We start from the raw sequence: 20,691 nt of genomic DNA, 5'->3' as shown, positions 1-20,691 counted from the left end.
TCCAAATATATTTACGGTATATGTATAAGGAAGGAAACATATCGATGTATTTTTACATATAAGGACGGAAACATTAAAATATATTTATATATATAAGGAAGGAAACATCCAAATATATTTATATGTATATAAGGTTGGAAACATCAAAATACTGCATATTAATAATAAATTAGATTAGTCAAAATCACACAAAACACTGAGGACACACGATTTGACTGAAGAGAAGCTAAGCTAAGTTCAGTCAAGGTAAGCTAACATAAGCTAAACTAAGCTAAGATAATCTATGATAAGCCAAGCTAGAACAAGCCAAGATATGATAAGCTATCCTATCTCAGTAGATTAAACTACCTGTCCAAGGTGAAGATATCTGTAGAACTCTAACAGGAAGTAGATTAAACTACCTGTCCAAGGTAAAGATATCTGTAGAACTCTAACAGGAAGTAGATTAAACTACCTGTCCAAGGTGAAGATATCTGTAGAACTCTAACAGGAAGTAGATTAAACTACCTGTCCAAGGTGAAGATATCTGTAGAACTCTAACAGGAAGTAGATTAAACTACCTGTCCAAGGTTGATGGTTCAACAACTCTAACAGGAAGTAGATTAAACTACCTGTCCAAGGTGAAGATATTTGTAGAACTCTAACAGGAAGTAATTTAAACTACCTTTCCAAGGCTGATGGTTCTGTAACTCTAACAGGAAGTAGATTAAACTACCTGTCCTGCAGCAGGCTGGTCACATTGTGGAACTCGGAGCTGCCAGGGGGAACAGTTTCAACGTTGCACCTCAGAGCTCGATATTTCCCAACGCAGGACGGTGACGGGTTCCTCAGAGTCATCTCACTGACCGTCAGAACGTCTCGGATCAGCTGGAACAAAGAGACAGGAAGTGTTAAAGTTGGTAGAAACAGGAGGTCTCGATTAGTTCATAGATAAAAGTTACATTACCAACATTTAAATGTGCTTACAGTTAAATGGAGCCTTTAGAAGCAGGAAGTTAAAGAAAATGTTCGTGTTTGTTCAGTGTTTACAAATTGAAAATGTAAATAGTGTCTTTGTGGTGATTTTGTGTCTCTGTGATGATTGTGTCTCTGTGATGACTGTGTGTCTCTCTGTGGTGATTTTGTGTCTCTTTGTGGTGATCTTGTGTTTCTTTGTGGTGATTATGCAGATATTTGTGGTGATTTTGTGTCTCTTTGTGGTGATTTTGTGTCTCTGTGGTGATTTTGTGTCTCTTTGTGGTGATCTTGTGTCTCTTTGTGGTGATCTTGTGTCTCTTTGTGGTGATTTTGCAGATATTTGTGGTGATCTTGTGTCTCTTTGTGGTGACCTGGATTTTGCCACCGTCTTTCTGTCGTCGACATTCACCGTGCGATTTTTCGAGGTTCCTCTCAGGAAGGAGTGTGTGTTCGGTGTGTAAATGTGAGTTACCTGACAGAGGTCCAGTTTCTTTGAGAAGAACTTGGCGGTGGCGTCATTTTCAGGGTTCCTGTGTGGCAGCAGAGAGTTGAACTCCATCAGGAGGGACGACACCTGAAGTGGGTTCTCCTTCAGGTTCTTCTGAGCTTGAAGCAACAAACCCTCAGCTCTGCTTACCTAAACTCACAGAACCAACAGGACTTCATGAGAGGTTTTGCATTCCATGAGAAGTCTTGAATCTTGAGATTCTTGGAAAGTCCACTAGGATGTTAGTAGAAATAATACACTATGAAATGAGCTTAAAGAGCAACTTATCGCTGCATTTTTATAGTAGTTCTTAGAAAAAAGACTGTGTGCTACTGCAGAAATCAAAACAAGATTCTGGGTGTGTATTTTTGTGATGATTTTGCCTCTTCTGTGCCAATTTTGAGTCTTTGTGGTAATTTTGCATGTTTTTCTGATGATTTTGTGCTTCTCTCAGTTTCTTCTAAAGTTTGTAGAATTAACCTTTTTGAATCGTCAAAGAGAAAATTAGCTTTTACATTTTAGATATTCACTAAATTCTACCTGTCTTCCAGAGCAGCTGTAGCAGGTTTAAATCCAGAACCAAAATCTGGACCGGATAAAAGTTCTAAAAGTTCTGTGGCAGACATTAAACTATGATACATCCCATGATACTGATGCTCAAACACACAGAACAGAAACATAACGAGATCCTTGATGCTGCTTTCACCAGGACGGTCCTCACATCACTGAGGCTGAGCTTGTTGATGGGAACTGAGAGGATGTTTCCGATGCATCCTAAAGCCTCCGTCCACAGCAGCTCCACCAACCGGCCCACCTCCTGAGAGACGCTTCCAGAGTTCAGCTTCTCCTCCAGCAGCAGCTGCAGTCAAACACAGACTTCAGTCAGGCCAGAACATCCAAAGCTGTGCCTTAATGCAGTTTACTTCACAAACCTCTCACACATCATCCAGACCAGTTTACTCATGTATTATTTGGAAACTAAATCCTGTAAAATATTCGGCCTGAATTTTGAGAATTTCATGTTTCACCCTCAAAAAAACCCCCAAAACAAACAAGACGTAACGTCATTTTAAGGCTTCAATAGCGCAAGAAGTACAACTTGAACAGCTGTTAAATTAGACCAGGACAGACAGAATAGTTTCAGATTCAAATGAATGAGAAATGATTTGAAATTATTGGGCCTTGAAGATGTAAAAAGTGCCATTTTTTCTATTACTATGCTCACATAAAGATCCTGTAAGTGTGTATATATATGGATGGATCCATGTTTCTACTAAAATACAGTCTTTGGTCGACATTTCACCAACTGTTGAGGTCTTTGACATCAGTAGAATTAGATTTGTGACAAACATGGCAAGACTGCGTTGCAATTTTTAGATATTTCTATGTACTAAACTGCCTACAGTTATCAATTTGGACAGTTTTTGGGAGATTTTGTACAGGTTTTAGGTTATTTTGGACTATTTTCATGTAGTTTTAGACCAAAACAGTCATTTTTGACATTTTTTATATTATTCTGGACAAGTTCTAAGTTATTTTTAACGTTTTTGAATTGTTTTGGACAAACTTTCAGTCATTTTGAACAAATTTTGATTAATTTTGCACATATTTTGAGTCATTTTGGACCATTTTTGTGTAGTTTTGGGCATTTTTTTGTGTAATTTAGATTGACTTTTGAACCATTTATCACTCATTCTGGACACATTTTAAGCTGTTATGAACACAGAACAGTTTACAGCAGATCTAAACTGAATGACTCCAGCAGAGGACACATTCTTAATTACTGGACCTTGAAAATGGAAAAAACACGTGCTATACATGTGTATATATGTGGATGGATCCATATTTCTACTAAAATGCAGTCTTTGGTCGACATTTCACCAACTTTAAAGGATCTAACATCAGTAGAATCTGATGTGAGGAAAGTTTGACCAGACGAGGTTCAGATTTATCAACAGTTTAACCAACAGCTTCCAGAATGAGGTCATTTGTCATCTTCACCAGATTTTCTGGTTCATTTTTGACAATTTTGAATCATTTTGAACAAATTTCAAGGTCATTTTGGACAATTTCTGTGTAATTTGGGACGAATTTTGGGTCGGCTTGGAAACTTTTTGAGTCCTTTTGGACAAATGTTGACTCATTTTGAATGATTTTCTGGACAATTTTCAATTTATTCTGGACGCAGACCAAATGTTTCCAGCAGGTCCAAATCCACAAGTCAAATGGCTCCAGCAGAGCACAACGAAAACTAAAGACAGTGCAAAAATATTTCATAGAGGGCAGTATAGTGTTTCCATAAAGTTTCTGTAAGTGTATCTCTATGGATGGATCCATATTTCTACTGAAATACAGTCTTTGGTCCACATTTCTCCAACTTTTGAGGCTCTAACATCAGTAAAATTTGATGTGTGAAAGTTTGACCAGACAAGGTTCCAGTTTTTAGATATTTAGACCAAACTTGGACTCATTAGGGCACAAAATGTTAAAATATCTACAGCTCTAAATACAACATGTGGGTTTTTTGTTTCCAGTGTTTTTATGCATTATGAGCTGCAGCTTTTACTTTGAAAGACTCTCAGCAGTATAAATAAAGCGGTGGAGCCGCTTGTAAAGCGTGTCGGACCTGATGGAAGGCAGCAGAACCCAGATCCTGGTTCTGAGGAGGAACAACAGTCTTCTTCTTCAGACCAGAAGCTTCTACCTCCTCTTTCAGGACTTGGTAGGCCTGAACAGCTTCCTCTGATGTGGACGGAAACATCTGCTTTTTCTTCACAGCCTCTTTCTGTTGACAGAAACAGATGTTTTATTAAGTTCTGAATTTCAAACTCACTTTAGAATCAATCAAGCTTTTATTCAAACAGGAGCAGAAACGTGGTAGAATCCGTCCTACCTTTGCTCCGACGTCGTCCTTCCAGTATCTGATCACTCGATAGACTCGTCCTTTCTCTGCTTTGGCGCTCTGCAGCTCCAGCACACACCAGGTGTTGCTGTTCTCCTGCAGGTAAACTGTTTTATTTACAACTAATCACAGTGATGGAATTAGCAGAACGCTGACCAACAAACTTTACCTTTTGAAAGATTGAATATTTGGCCACTTGAAAGTTAGCAGCAAGGCTGGAATCAGCTTCAGGAAAAACTCTGAAATTTAACAACAAAACATCAGTTAAACATCAGATAAACATCAGTTAAATGCTGACTGTTTGTTCTTCAGCTGCTCTGACCAACATCTGACACATATAAGGTTGTTTTTACAGGACTTATGTGAAACTGAGCCTTTCATTTGCAAATATCCTCAAAAATATTCCTACAGTGGCTGAATTCTCCAGGATGCTCGGCTTGTATTTGTGCTATAATCCATGAAATCTTTGACTGAAGGAGCAGGAAAAGGAGAAAGATAAAGAATCAAACACTGCCTGTAGTTCAGCCTAAAAGTCGGGAATTTTGTGGGTTCACAGTTTTGCCAAGTTTTTTCATAGGATCAAGTAAATAACAATAGAATTTTGATGCAAAAATCACAGTTTTAAGCTCAGATTTTTACATTTCCCGACTGAAAGCGCAATAAATTTGATTTTTTTTTTTACAGAATCAAGAAGATCAAACTGATTTTTGATGCAAATGTAACAGTTTGAAGCTCAAATTTCGTTAGAATCTGGTGCAAATTCTGTGTGTTTTGGCAAATTTTTAAACGAGACACGTACATAAAACAGATTTTTAATGCAAATATCACGATTTTAAACCCAGATTTTGTTATTTTAGTTTTGTTGTTTATTTCCTCTCTGCTCTGCAGAAACACTGCCTGCAGTTCAGCCTAAAAGTCAGATTTTTTTTGTAATGTTCGACAAAAGCTGAGGGTTCACATTTTAAGAAAGTTTTTTACAGACTCGAGTCGATTAAAATTGATTTTTGATGCAAATCTCAGTTTTAAGCTCAGATTTTTACGTGTTCCAACTGAAAGCGCAATAAATTTGATTTTTTTTACACAATCGAGAAGATCAAACTGATTTTTGATGCAAATGTCACAATTTTAAGTCCAGATTTTGTTACTTTAGTTTAGTAGTTTAGTTTATTTCATCTCCTTTCTGCCTGCAGTTTAGCCTAAAAGTCCAATGTTTGTTGTTTTTGCAATGTTCGACAAAAGCTGAATTACTCGTAGGTTCACATTTTTAGCAAGTTTTTTTTACAGAATCAAGTCCATAAAAACTGATTTTTGATGCAAATCTCACAGTTTTAAGCTCAGATTTTGTTTGTTTTGTCAGTCATGGAGAATCAGCTGCACTCAGGGGCACAGAGTTTGTGTTTTTAAACAGAATCTGGTGTGTTTTTTAGTGAATTTTTAAACGAGGCATGTAGAATAAAAGGACTTTGTTGAAATCTCACAATGTAAAGCTGAGGAAGCTCAGTTAATTTACCTGTTGGAGTTAAACATCCACTTCAGAGGGTTACTAATCTACACACCTACAAAGTTATTCCTTGCAGAGCCTCTAATAGTTACTTTCCTTGTCATGTCTGTCGGTGAATTTAAAAATAGACTTCAGTCACTGGGGGTTTGGACTAACTCAGGAACTGCTTGCTGTAATTTATTGGGCCACCAGTAGGTGGCGCTCCAGTCACAACAAACGCCTGAAGTTTTCTGCTGTATCGTGCAAATCTCCAACATGTTTTTAGAAAAGCTCGTCGTTCTGACAGGAAGTTGTTCTTCACCTGAACTTCTCCGGAGTTTCCTCCATCTGAGTCGGACCATCAGAGTCCATCGGTTCAGGAAGTGTTCTGCTGGTCGCTCCTCTGGTTGGTACCACATGTTCTGCAACAGAAAACATCAGAACCATCTGTCAGACGCAAAGTTATGGAGTTCTATAGAATATTCCCCTAAGTTTATGTTTGTGAAAGTTGTAGCCATTCTGGACTAATTTTGAACAAATCTTTCATTATTTTGGACACATTTTGAATCATTTTAGATTAATTTGTGTATTTATTTTTATTCTTTTTACAATGTTTTTGCAATTTTGTGAAAGTTTTAGCCATTTTGGACAAATATTGAGTAATTTTGGACAAATCTTTCATTATTTTAGACACATTTTGAGACATTTTACACTCATTTTTAAGCATTTTGGACAAGCTTTAGCAATTTAGGACTAATTAGTGTATTCTTTTTTTAGCACAGATTTTTTATTATTTCCACCAGGAAGCCTCAGATTTCTGCACACTGGGTTGCACTTGCTATGTTTCTTCACTACTTTTGCCTTTTTAATAAGATTTAAGTTCAGGATCAGCTCATGTGCAGGTGCTGAACATACTAACACACTTTTTCATGTTATTATTTGCATTTCTTTTGTGCTCGTTGACTGAAACCTCCCAAACTGTGTTGTAGAAAAGACAAAACAACCAAATATTCAGATGCCGAAGCCCAAAAAAATACAGAAAAATAAGACTGATTAGAACAATACAGCCATTTTCTACAATAAAGATACATTTTCTGGCCTTAATTTGTGATTAATTTAGTGTTTAATGAAGAATATTAACATGTATAAAACAATAAAATAAGCTATATATAATATACAATAATGATTACTAATGCGTATGGATATTATACGCTAATAAAAACACATTTATTTAATATTTTCTTGTGAAAACTTCTGTAATTATGCGAGATAATTCTCATTTAACAAAGAATTCTGGGTAAAATTACAGGACAAATACGCCCTAATAATAGCTCTAATTATTGCTCAACAATAGCTCTAATTATCTCTAATTTAAAAACTTAAATTCAACATATTACTTCTGTTAAATAAAAAGGAAATGTTTGTGAAATTACAATATATTTGCAAATGTATTTTAACTCTTTTCATATAAAAAAAATTTTAAAAATTAAAAATTCCTCCAAAAAAAGGGTAAATTTTCTGCTTATGTTTGATGTTTTTCTTTTAAATACAGAAAAGTGATGTTGAATTACAGAAGTTTTTTAAACACTGTGAACTAAAGGAGCACATTTAAACCACATCAGTTCCTGGTTAGTGCTGGATGTTTGTTTTACCTTTTACCTTCTCAGTATGCAGCTCAACCTGCTGCCTGTCAGAAGGTCATAAATCTGAAGATGATTTGTGTAAATAAAGGCAGCGACTGAGGAATCCTGAGTCTTTGTGTCGGATCTGGGTGGAGTTCTGGTTGGATTTAGCTCCACCATCTGCTGGAAGCGACTCAGAACGTTTGAAACTTTAAATATCAGGGTTTGAATGTAAGAAAATGAGGTTTAAATGAGAGGAGAACAGGCTGCAGAATCACAGTCTTCTATAAAAACATTTCTATAGACGTGCTTTTATGACATATTGTCTGTTTTGTTCATTTATTTAAGTCTCTCTTTGTTAAATTATGTATTTAGTTATTTATTTGATTGATTTACTGATGTTATTATTACAATTATATTATTCTATTTATCTTTTATTTATTTCTTCTTCTTGTTATTTTTTTATTCTTGTGTTTGTGGTTTTACCCTCTATTTTCTTTAATGCTGTTTATTTTTAAATATATAATGTGATGAGGCATTTTTGGGGCTTTAATGATTTTATTTGCATCCACCAGGGTTTGTTGTACTGATTTATTTTCTACATTTAACAGTTTCATTTAGCAGACGCTGTTATCCAAAGCGACGTACATCTGAGAGTAGAAACAACAACATTTTGTAAGTCTTTTACCATTTTAAGTCTCATTTTTCTTGTTTTGTATCTCGTTTTGTATCTCGTTTTGTATCTCGTTTTGTATCTCGTTATGTTCATTTTTATTTCATTTTTCTGGTTTTGTATCTCGTTATGTTCATTTTTCTTGTCCTGCATCTTGTTGTGTTCATTTTGTTTTATAGCTTGTATCCAGGTTGCTTTCTCCTGACTACATCCTTGCTTGTGTTGTTTCTCTTCTCAGATGTACGTCGCTTTGGATAAAAGCTTCTCCTAAATTAAATTGTAGAAATTGTAGAGTTCTATTTTATATAGACTTTCTGTTATTTTAATATTTAATATTTAACTTAACCATCAATGACTGTGTGGGGTTTTAACCGTAAACTTTTTCAGGCACTTTAAGGAGCTTTAAATGTGCTGTCTAAAGCTCTGAGAAGATGAAACTCTACCTGGATGTGGAGGCTGGTCCTGTCTGGGTGTGAACACATGAGGATGAGGAGGATGTGATGAAGCTGAGGAGGTATCCAGCTGGTACTGGTCCACCGGCAGCAGGACTCCTTTATCCAGACAGCTGTAGACGTAGTCCGGGCCGACCACCGGAGTCTGGAGCTTCTGGATGCTCCTCAGCCGGCTGGAGCTCAGGTTGGACACATCGTTGGTGACGACCAGAGAGCACTGTGGGAAACGGAGGCACAACCAGACAGGAAGAGTTTCGCTGCTGTGGAGGAATATTAAATGTAATCTGAGAGGAAGATGCTAGGCTGCAGGCAGGATGTCTCTGGTGACTGAACCATGGCAGCTTCTGTCTCGTTTTAACCCACCAAGGTTCATTTTTAAAGTCCTGCAGCTCTGAGGAACCAGAACATCATGAAGAAGAACGATGGAAATGTCTTCTGGCAGCAGTTAGAATGACGGAAAAAACTTCAGAGTCATGTTCATCTGAGTACTAAATAGTTTTGGGGAAAATAACTGGTCATTAGGGCAGTTTTGTAGATATTTTAGATTTTTAGGGGGCATTTTTGGCCAAATTTCAAGTCATTCTGAACAGTATTTGTCATTTTGATTACATTTTGAGTCACTCTGAGCCACATGATACGGTTGAAAAAGTCGTTATGGAGGCTTTTTCCCACTTTAGACAAATCTTGAGTCGTTATAGACATGTTTTTGCCAGTTTGGGACAAGTTCTGTACATCTGCAGAAAGATGTTCCATCATGCTGAATGGATCTCCAACTACTAGAAGATGTTCCACCATGCTGAATGGATCTCCAACTACTAGAAGATGTTCCACCATGCTGAATGGATCTCCAACTACTAGAAGATGTTCCATCATGCTGAATGGATCTCCAACTACTAGAAGATGTTTCTCCATGCTGAATGGATCTCCAACTACTAGAAGATGTTTCACCATGCTGGATGGATCTCCAACTACTAGAAGATGTTTCTCCATGCTGGATGGATCTCCAACTACTAGAAGATGTTTCTCCATGCTGAATGGATCTCCAACTACTAGAAGATGTTTCTCCATGCTGAATGGATCTCCAACTACTAGATGTTCCACCATGCTGAATGGATCTCCAACTACTAGAAGATGTTTCACCATGCTGAATGGATCTCCAACTACTAGAATATGTTTCTCCATGCTGAATGGATCTCCATCTACTGTCTCCTCTGTTCTCTGTTTCTGAGCCATGCTGCATTTATTGATTCATCCAGTAGCTTTGGTTTTACTTTCAGTTTCTCTTGTTGTCTCCATTTTGTGTCTCTACACACAGTTATGTGTCTTGTTTTTGGTCGTTCCTTTTGTCAGTTTGTCTCTTACCTTTTGATAAATGTCTGTTTTTATCCTTTCTGATTCTCATTTTGGTCGCTTTATGAGTCTTTGAGACATTTTTGTCGCTTTGTGAACATTTTGTGTGTCATTTGTCTCATTCCGTATTGTTCTCTGTGTCATTTTTCCTGTTTTGTGTCTCATTTTTGTCATTTTGGGTCTTGATTTGGTCGCTCTACATGTCTTTGGGAGAGTTTTGTCTCTTTGTGGTCTTTTTGTGTCTCACTTTTCTTGTTTTGTCTCATTTTTGTCATTTCATGCCCACTTTATCTCCTCATACCGTAGATGTTTATCTACTCTCTCATGATCCCTTTGCATCATTTTGGGAAAATTTCATCTCATTTGGCATAGTTTTTTCAATCATTTTGGACCAGTGTATCTGGTTTTTGGTGATTAAGTCGTTTTTGACAAATTTCTGTCATTTTTTGACACATTTTGTGTCACTCTGAATAAACTTTTAGATCTTTTTGAACAAATTTATGTCATTTTGGACAATTTCTTTACAAGATCTGGTGAAAGAGTTTATTTTTGGCCAAGTTTTAAATGAGACATGTAGAAAAAAGCGATTTCAGTGAAATACTCAGATTAATAAATTATTATTAACTAGATTATAAAATGGGTTGGGGATTAATTTAATAGTCGACAACTAATCAATTAATGAATTAATTACTGCAGCTTCATTTTGCAACATAAAATATTAGTGTTAAATCCTAAACGGGGCTGATTAAGGTGTTCTTTCCCACACAGACTGGCTGTCCAGTTCTTTTCTGCCACCTGTCAGATATCTGCTTCACTCAATAAAGAATCTAAACATCAATTTAAAACCTAAATGAATGGAACACTACAGTACCATAATTTACACATTAATCTTCTGAAATCATCAGGCCAGAACTAATCGAAGTCAAATTGAAAATCCAATTTGGAAAAATGCAATTAGCAAATAGTCAAAGCTGCAATTAAGGATAAACGAGGCTATTAAACAGTGAGACTAATGCTGTAATTAAATCTGATTTAATGTGAGTTTATTGATACTTTCAGGGCTGCTTTATGCTGCTCATTGATCACGTTTCCATCCACGTGAAGTCCATCATCAGTCTGGAGTTTCCAATGAGTCGTCCAACTCTGAATTTATGATGGAATCATTGAAACACATGGTCTTCTGGAAATATAACAAAGTCTTCTGGGTCAAAAATACATAAAACAACTTAAATGATCAGTTTTGGTGATGTAAAAGCTGTGTTGATCAAAATTTCTTAGTTTCATGACCCTGATCCTGACTCCTCTCAGTCGATTTAAATATGAGCTCAGCAAAGATCTGAAAATAAAATCATTGACTTGATTTTGGGTCTTTCACAGATTTATTAAAGGCCTTCTGGAAATACACTGAGTCAAAAATACATATATAGCAACTTAAATGATCAGTCTTGGTGATTAAGAAAGTTGTGTTAATCTAATTTTCTTGGTTTCATGGCCTCTTAACTTCTCCTGAGTGATTACAGTCGACTACAGCTGCTGACTCCTCTGATCCTCCTTCATTAGGAACCACTGATTTCTAGGGCTGGTCCGAATAGCAGTTTCTGGACTCCGGATAGTCGGCCCCGATTAATGACGAATATCCGAATATTCGTTCTGCTTCATAACGTCTGACGGAGGAACGAGCCGAATATTCGGGTCTCAAAATTCTCAAAATGAATATTCAGATACCACCGTTACGGCCAAATAGTCAGATATTTGGGTCCAGCCCTACTGATTTCCTCACTAGGAACTCAAGGTTGCCATGGTAGCTGTGGTGTTTACAAATATATGGAAGCTTTTGCTAACGTCTGCACGCTGTGGTTCGACCTACATTTGGCAGGAAGTCTGAACCAGAGTTTTACCGTCAGTAGTTTTACAGAAACACGTTGACCTCTTTTAGATAGATTGTCATGAGGATATGACTCATCGCCTGGTGTCTCTGAAACACAGTAAATCCTTTTTCTCTCACCTGTTTATTGACCACAAAGGAGAGCCGGCCTCCGTTATCTGTCACTGCAGACTTCAGCTGCCTCTTCTTCTTGGAGGGCAGATTTTTCAGCTCCAGAAGAACTGAGCAGTTTTCAAACACAGCCATGTCTGAAGGGGGAGAATACAAACCAACAAACGTTATTATAAAACATAAAACCAGCTGTTTAAAGCTGCTGGTTATCTCTAACACACCCACACAGGCACATAAAACTGGACTGCAGGTGTGTAATTACTCTTATCCACACCTGAACCAAACCTCACCCTCCAGTTCATCTAGCAGGAGTTAAACTGGACCAGATCCTTAATGGTGATCTTCAGTTGTATCATCACACAGCAGCAGAGTCTGAATAATTAACTACAGCAGTAATAACTTCATTATCCTACATAGTTCCTTTAGCTGGAACGTTTCTCTGAAGTAAACAGCTGAACTGTTGGGTTTAAATTCAGTTTATACGATAAAATCACTGGAAATCTGGATTAATCCTGTATTACTATATCTAGATAAAGTCCACCTTACTATAGTATACTATACTGTACTGTACTAATCTATACTATACAAATCTATACTATACTGTACTGTACTATACTATACTGTACTGTACTGTACTAATCTATACTATACAAATCTATACTATACTGTACTGCACTATATTATACAAATCTATACTATACTGTACTGTACTAATCTATACTATACAAATCTATACTATACTGTACTGTACTGTACTATACTATACTGTACTGTACTAATCTATACTATACAAATCTATACTATACTGTACTGCACTATATTATACAAATCTATACTATACTGTACTGTACTAATCTATACTATACAAATCTATACTATACTGTACTGTACTGTACTATACTATACTGTACTGTACTAATCTATACTATACAAATCTATACTATACTGTACTGCACTATATTATACAAATCTATACTATACTGTACTGTACTAATCTATACTATACAAATCTATACTATACTGTACTGTACTATACTATACTGTACTGTACTAATCTATACTATACTATACTATACTATACTATACTATACTATACTATACTATACTATACTATACTATACTATACTATACTATACTATACTATACTATACTATCGTTTTAGTGCCCCCTGGTGGTTCTGGGAGGTGAGGTTCAGGTAAAGTCACACCTGATAAGAAACGCGGAAGCTGATCATCAATAGTTTGCAGTAATAAAGTCTAAATGGTGAAAAGTTCGCTGACAGCTACAGTTTCATCAGGATCAACATCTGCAGCAGCTGGAACGTCTCTGTGTTTACAACAAACTGCGACTTTCCTGAGAAATTCCACAGAAAATGACGCCAAGAAACGTTCCCTGAAGGTTTTCTGGGTTAATTAGCAAAGTGAAAGTATCCAACAGGGAGATTTACGACTTTATAGTCAGAAATACTCGATTCCATGAAGTTTTAATAAATAAAAATACTCACTGAACTACTGTCAGCATCCAGAGGAGCCTCCTGCTGCTGTCGGGGCTTCAGAGCGACATTTCTCCCAACAGGAAGTAACAGCTGCTGCGTCAGTTAGCATGAAGCTAACCGAGCTAACGGCACAGCAGTTCCGCCTCTTCAAAATAAAAGCCGCGACGCAGGCCGCAACACCATAGTGAGCAAAAATATCCATTTCAAAACAAATTGAATAGAACAAAAACCATTGTTTTAACACTGAGACTTGATTTAATTCATTTAAGGGGAGTAGCGCAACAAGAATTAATATGTTAGCATTAAAGGGAAGTTTTATTTAGAGTGGATATTACAATTATTGTACATTTTGCATTTTTTATATAATTTTTTTCATTGTTTATTTTTATGTACTGCACTTTTTTGCTTATTTATCTGTATTTATGGTGGTAGTGACTGTGCTCTTTCTGCTGTAATTTGCTGAATTTCCCCTCAGATTAATACAATAATAATAATAATAATAATAATAATAATAATAATAATAATAATAATAATAATAATAATAATAATAATAATAATAATAATAATAATAATAATAATAATAGAGATAACCTGGTAAAGAAATGGGAAGCACAAATCTTTAAAAAAAAATACAAAAATACAAAAAACAAAAACAAAAGACACAAAGCAAAACTGTACGAAAAAACCCAAACAGATCGAAATATATTAATTTTCCATTGGTAAATACTCTAGTTTCATTTGTACATGAGATCAGTGATATGTTTTGGAAATTTACTTCAATTTAATTCAATTCCACAGCAATTTACAACACGTCATCTCAAGGCATTTCGTTTAGCGACCTTAAGATCTTATAAAATGTACACAGAGAAAACCAAGAAATCCAACGCATGTGCAAAAAGAAAATAAAATTACGTGTTTAAATTAAATAATTCATTTTTCTCCAAAAAAGCAAAAAGAGATACAATTTTATTTAAGTTCATTTTATTCTAACAAACTGTACATTACAGTATATTTTATATTTTTGACATACTATATATACTGAGACACATTCAATCTATTTCTGGGGTATTATATATTATGATAGCATGGGCATCAGAAAACACCGTGATTATGAAGTCAAACTGGAGTTTTAAGAAAATTATGGGTCCTAGAAGTGATTAAAACGCCAATGAATAATAATGGACTATATTAATGACTTAAATGGAAGAGAAATTAACAAATAAATAAAAAACAACCGCCAAGAATCTACTTTTAAAAATGAAGGAACCTTTCACAATCTGCCGGAGCGCCGCCCGGACCATAAAAGGGACGGACAGCGTCTCAGAAGACGTGAAGCTACTTTGCTAACTGCGGTGCTAAAAAACACAGCGGCGGGAAAAGAAGCGGTTTTCTCGGCGGTTTGTGGCCTGAAGGGGGGCAGGTTCGGAGCTGAGACGTCCAGAGAGACCAGCCGCTGAGACGGAGAGCGAGGATTATTGAGTGTTAGCTTTAGCTTTAGCCGCGGAGTTGGTTGCTTAGTAACGGCAGACTTCCTGGTTTGACCCTGTAATGCCCGGATGTTGTGAATGGTTTATGGTTGATTAATTTATTAAAGTATCAATTAATGTGATGTTTCTTAACTAGAAGCTGGTTCAGGTCATTTAACTGTGTTTGGTGTTTATTAAGTGCGTTTAAATAAATTAAAATTAACTGAAATGTTGTTTTAACTGTGATAGAAATCCTGCATAATTAAATAACGTCAAATAATTAATTTTGATATTCGTGTTAAATGTATGTGTTCTTATAATAGTAGACTAATGTTAAAAAAGATAAAAACAGACCTGATATAGAGATTAAAATGATGACAACAGTGGATAATTTTGAGGAAAATCAACTTTTCCACTGTAAACATTCGCTTTACCTAAAAGTAAAACATGATTTCGTTATTAGACTTCCTGTTTTTTCCTTTTATTTGCTCTGGTTTCCCACTGGAGCAAAAATCTAGTTGAGTTGAAGAAGAAAAACTTCATTTGATAATGCTAAAGGAGCAATAAACCTCATTATCACAGTTTTTCTGACATTACAATGGCAGTTTCAAAGGACAAAATGTGTTTTCAGGTTTATAGAATCCAAAAAAGGCAACAGAAAGATCAATGAGATTCATTTGAAACAGCACTTTACTAAACTATTGTCAGAAAAATTCTTCAGTGGAGTCCTGACTTCTCCAAATAAATACTCAGAGTCGTCTCTCAAGTCAAAGCAAAGTTTTACTTGTGGCAAGGAACCACATGAACAGAGCACAGTCTGGACAAGTGACTGACAATATAAAGAAACAGTTTCACTTTTATACAGGCACATAAACAAGTTATTACCATGAGTTATACAATGTTTTTTGCAGTTGCATTATCAGTTTGTGTTTATTTAACTGAAACTTTATTCCATAAATGATTTGCTTCAAGCTAACAGTGGAGCTAAACATGTTTTTTTAAAACGTAAAATGTCCTATAAAGGGTTAAACATCCAGCAGCTCCAGTCCGTCCTCTTACTTCCTGGTTCCCTCCCCTACAGATCCTACCATGACGTCAGGTGGAACCAACATTTACAGGCCTCACTCGCTGCTGGAACACGTTCTGTTTAGATCAGAGCTCAGACTGGTCAGAAGGAAGTGAACCTGGTTCAGTCACACAGATCATAAAATGGCTCAGAAGACTGAACTCCAACCTGCTGCTGGAGCCAAAGACTCACCAAAAACCAGAGAAGAATTCCTAAAATATTCCCGTGAAATCACTCTGGATCCGAACACAGCGAGCACACTGCTGCTGCTGTCTGACGGAGACAGAAAAGCCACGGTGATGAAGGAGGAGCAGCTTTACCCGGACCATCCGGACAGATTCACCGGCTGCTGTCAGGTCCTGAGCAGAGAGAGTCTGACGGGTCGATGCTACTGGGAGGTCCAGTGGTCGGACGCAGGAGTTTCTGTCGCCGTCGCCTACAAGGACATCCGGCGAGCGGGGAACTCTGAGGAGTGTGAGTTCGGGTACAACGACAGATCCTGGGCTTTGGAATGTTCCCGGCATGGTTATGAGTTCTTCCACGACAAGAACCCGACTTTGGCCTCAGATCCTCGGTCCTGCAGGGTCGGGGTCTACCTGGACCACGGTGCAGGTGTTCTGTCCTTCTACAGCGTCAATGAAACCATGAAGCTCCTCCACAGAGTCCAGACCAGGTTCAGTCAGCCGCTGCTCGCTGGACTCTGGCTTTATTCTGAAGGAACCACCGCAGAGTTCTGTAAACTCACATAGACTGGAACAACACCAGAGCTTTACAAAGTTCTTGCAGTTTTCTGAACTGACTGACCTTCAGTTCTTAAAGTAATGATGGACTGTCGTTTCTCTTAGCCGATTGGTTCTTGCCGTAATATGGATTCTAACAGTTATCAACTGTGGACCAACCTGATTTCTGACAACACAACTGATGGTCCCAACCCCATTAAGAAGGAAGAAATTCCACAAATGAATCTTGACAAGGAACACCTGTGAAGTGAAACCATTACCAAGGATCTGACATGGACACTAAACACCTCCAAACTGGAGGAAAAAGCCCAGCAGAGGATGTTCCTCCTGAGGAAGCTGAAGCAGGCTGGTCTGGCCCCACAACTGCTCAGAAACTTCTACAGAAGCACCATGGAGAGCATCCTCTGCCAGGGCTGCACAGTGTAGTGAAGTATCTGATCTGATATGAGTTCTGATAGTTGTTGACCATACAGTGAACCTTTAACTAACAGGAGGTAGTAAGTATTGAGGAATGTCTTTTCGGCTCCAGAAATCCTATGTTATGTTGACCTTGGAGTCCACTGTTAACCTATTGCTGATTTGTAATCCTTAGGAATGCACAGAAGGGGAGTCTTGTCTGAGGAGTTATCATTCTTTAGTGGGGATGTAAACCAGATGCTGTAATTCTATACGTTTTCAGAAGGTATAAAAACTGACCGTTGGTCTTTGTTCGAGGAGGATCATTGGGCGACATCCTTCCAGACAACTTCTGTCTGTATGATACTGTTCTTTCTTTTAATAAAGTTTTTATTAAGAAAGTCAGTGTCAACGGGCGTTTCTTCTCCACCTGAACATCACGGACATCAGAGAAACAACGACAGTAGTACAGTTCCTGCACAGCAAAAGACAGACAGGATCTGTCCCGGGTGGTAAAGGTGGACCAGAGGATCATGGGAGCTGAGCTCCCGGACCTGGACTCTGTGTACACTAAGAGCCTGCAGAGAAGATCAGGGTCCATCTGCATGGACGTCAGCCACCCAGGACACTCCCTGTTTGTCCCACTGTCGTAAGGGAGGAGGTACCGGGCCATCAGAACACGGACTACCAGGCTGAGGAACAGTTTTTTCCCTAGAACTGTTGCCTCCATTACACCACTACATCTCCTTCCTCCTTCTCCCCCACACACAAACATGGACAACCCAGAGCTGGAACTCTTACCCCCTACAGAGACTCACTGATGGACAATGATCATTTTAACGACAAGGATAAGGACAAACTTTATTGATCCCACAGTGGAGAAAGTTCACCATTACAGCAGCTCCAAAGAAAAAGTATAAAAGTATAAAGGCAGTGCAAGAATAAATAAGAAAAAACAAACGGTGCAAAAATTGCAGAAAACAAACATTATATACAAATGATTTTTTTAAAAATACCATGTAGAAGACTATATACAAGAGGATGAGGTATCAGTTATTGCACTGATGAGGTATCAGTTATTGCACATAAGTAGGAGGGTATGTGTAAAATGGGGGAAGAAAAAAGTGCAGCAGTAAACAGTGAAGTTTATAATGCGGCATTGTACAGTCTGACAGATGCTGGAATAAACCACCTGCAGAAATGTTCCTTCTTACATTTAGCATTTAACTTGCATCACACACAGACGTTGCATCTCATTGCACTATTACACTTTTAAGCTACTAACTACTATTTACTTGTATATATATATATATATATATATATATATATATATATATATATATATATACATATATATACATATATATGTATATATACATATATATATATATATATATATATATATATATATATATATATATACATATATATATATATACATATATACATATATAGTACGTGTTTTATACAGTTGTTCGTTGTTTGTTATACTATGTTGCTTTTGTTTTTTTGGAAGTGCCAACAAAGTTTCGTTGCAGAAATGCAACGACAATAAATATCCTTGAATCCTTGAGAACCGTTTCAGGTTCTACTTCATGAAACTCATCCAGAATACCAAGAGTAAACAAAGCAGTAATCAAAGCAAAGCGTGGCTGTTTGGAAGAATCTAACAGAACAGACAGATTTTGAGTCATTGCTGGCAATTAGTTTGGACAAATTCAATCACTTTGAGCAAATTTAGAGCTTTTAGGGACTTGTTCAGGGTTATTTGGGGCTTCTTTTGGGTCATTTAGAGTGAAAGAGTGAAAGCAAAGCAACCTACAAGAACTACATATTTATGGGAACTTCTGCTACAGAGTTGGAAGAACTTTCTGAAGAATATTTGATTTCCATTGTGGAAAGAATGAGTGTGTTCAGCTGTTATATCAGCCAAAGGAGGTGCTTTGAGGAGTCAAAAGTTTAGAAGACATTTTGGTTTCTAAATTGATTTTTCTCAAGTTAATTTCCAAGAAAAAAATGGAAAGATTTGGGGTGTTGTAAAACTTCTGACCAGTCGCATAATTTATTCTAATTTGTATTAGTTCCTGTCACTTTGTTGTTAGTTTTTTGCCTTTTTTCTTCTCTCTCTGTTGCCATTTTCCAGAGTCTAACATCTGAATGTGTTTGGTTTGTGTAAAATCATTATTCAGGTTGTAGATAACATGATGGATTTTATAAATAAGATAAAGAAATGATCTCTTTTCCATTAATCTTTACGGAAAAACACTCATGACTGAAGTTATTTTCATGAATTAATAACATTTCAGTTACTGTTTGATGAATAGAAAACTGCATTAAATGAGCTGGACTGGTTTTTTAATGTTGTTTAAACCAGGGAAAAGAACTGGTCTGGTAATGATGTGGAGCTCAGAGACATGAGGAGAATCACAGCAGCTTTTATCCAACATCAACCTTCACCTGGACTCACCTGCAGCGTCTCCTGTCTCACCTGTCTGCAGGTTTTTCTCTCACTGTGGCCGTTTCCACATCAGGATTCATTCTGTGCACAAACTCAGCAGCTTGTTGAGTCTTTGTTGAGTCAGACGTGGAGCAGCTGCAGAGATTCATCAACCTGCTGCCTGATGTGACAAACGGCTTCTTCACTGCTGTTTTCTGACACATCTGATGGTTCAGCTTCAACCTGCAGAGTAAAAACTAAACGGAGACTGAACTGTGGTCTACAGACGTTCATGTTCCAGCAGCTGACTCACCTGAGAGACACACTGTCCTCTGCTGCCTCCTGGTGGACGCTCTGGTCAATCACAGCAGTCAACCACAGATCTGATGGGATGATGGGATTTTTCTACAAGGAATGTTTTTGACTCTGGACACTGAGTGTGAACATGGAGGAGCTTCAACACTGTGTTTGTTTCACTGCCAATCTCTACGTTTCTCTTCTCGTCACTTTGTTCCTCCTTCAAACGGAGCTCACTGATCTCTCTGATGGAAAACAAACTAAATGCTGGAACATACGTGACATGCTGGTGTGAAAGTCACATTTGAACTCTGAAATTCCAGGAGAGTCTTTAGGAATCCTCTTCTAGATTTGTTCTGAACCAGCTGAGTGTGGAAAAGAGAAGGAAGAAGTAAAACACCCAGATGGTTGCAGCTGAACCAAAGCTGACTGATTTATTGAAGGAAGTTGTTGAGTTCACACAAATCAAACAACACAGGAGACAGAAAAAGGAGCAACGGAGGGAGATGGATGCTACTGAAAAGAACTGAAGAGAAACAACAAGAAGATTTCTGACTACAAGTTAGAACCAAGCTTAACTCTCCTACGTTGAGCAGATAAAAGTCCAGATGAAAACCCTGCTTGGACTCACCTTCACTCACTGCCCACAGCTAAAGCTACAAACAGGAGAATCACCTGCCGTGGAATTTTCAGGACATTTCATCTCAAACAAACAGTGGATCTGAACAACAAGCTCATGATGGAGGTCTGGATTAATAATTCCATCCTGACTAACAAACCGACCAGTTGGACAAATACAGTTTCTGTCAGGGAGCAGGAACTGTGCTGATGTAACAACATGTCAGCAGAAAACTGACTGATGAGAACCTTAAAGG

At 37.4% G+C, this 20,691-nt stretch overlaps 1 protein-coding gene across 3 annotated transcripts in view; it reads right to left on the bottom strand.

The window, feature by feature from the left end:
• The window catches only part of parp4 (poly (ADP-ribose) polymerase family, member 4), a 45,895-nt gene extending 32,357 nt beyond the window's left edge, over positions 1 to 13,538 (bottom strand). For all 3 annotated transcript variants that reach the window (XM_055015236.1, XM_055015237.1, XM_055015238.1), the window contains exons 1-10: positions 13,424 to 13,538; positions 11,929 to 12,056; positions 8,565 to 8,790; positions 6,149 to 6,248; positions 4,516 to 4,585; positions 4,338 to 4,442; positions 4,071 to 4,229; positions 2,166 to 2,303; positions 1,430 to 1,594; positions 716 to 867 (exon numbers count right to left, since the gene is read on the bottom strand). In XM_055015236.1, the coding sequence (XP_054871211.1) occupies positions 716 to 867; positions 1,430 to 1,594; positions 2,166 to 2,303; positions 4,071 to 4,229; positions 4,338 to 4,442; positions 4,516 to 4,585; positions 6,149 to 6,248; positions 8,565 to 8,790; positions 11,929 to 12,054 (1,241 nt within the window). In that variant the 5' untranslated portion in view covers positions 12,055 to 12,056; positions 13,424 to 13,538. The remainder of the gene's footprint in view (positions 1 to 715; positions 868 to 1,429; positions 1,595 to 2,165; positions 2,304 to 4,070; positions 4,230 to 4,337; positions 4,443 to 4,515; positions 4,586 to 6,148; positions 6,249 to 8,564; positions 8,791 to 11,928; positions 12,057 to 13,423) is intronic.
• Between the last annotated feature and the right edge of the window lie 7,153 nt (positions 13,539 to 20,691).

This window comes from Amphiprion ocellaris, chromosome 11 (genome assembly GCF_022539595.1).
Source record: "Amphiprion ocellaris isolate individual 3 ecotype Okinawa chromosome 11, ASM2253959v1, whole genome shotgun sequence".
Lineage (NCBI taxonomy): Eukaryota > Metazoa > Chordata > Actinopteri > Pomacentridae > Amphiprion > Amphiprion ocellaris.
This window is presented reverse-complemented; position numbering and strand designations above follow the sequence as displayed.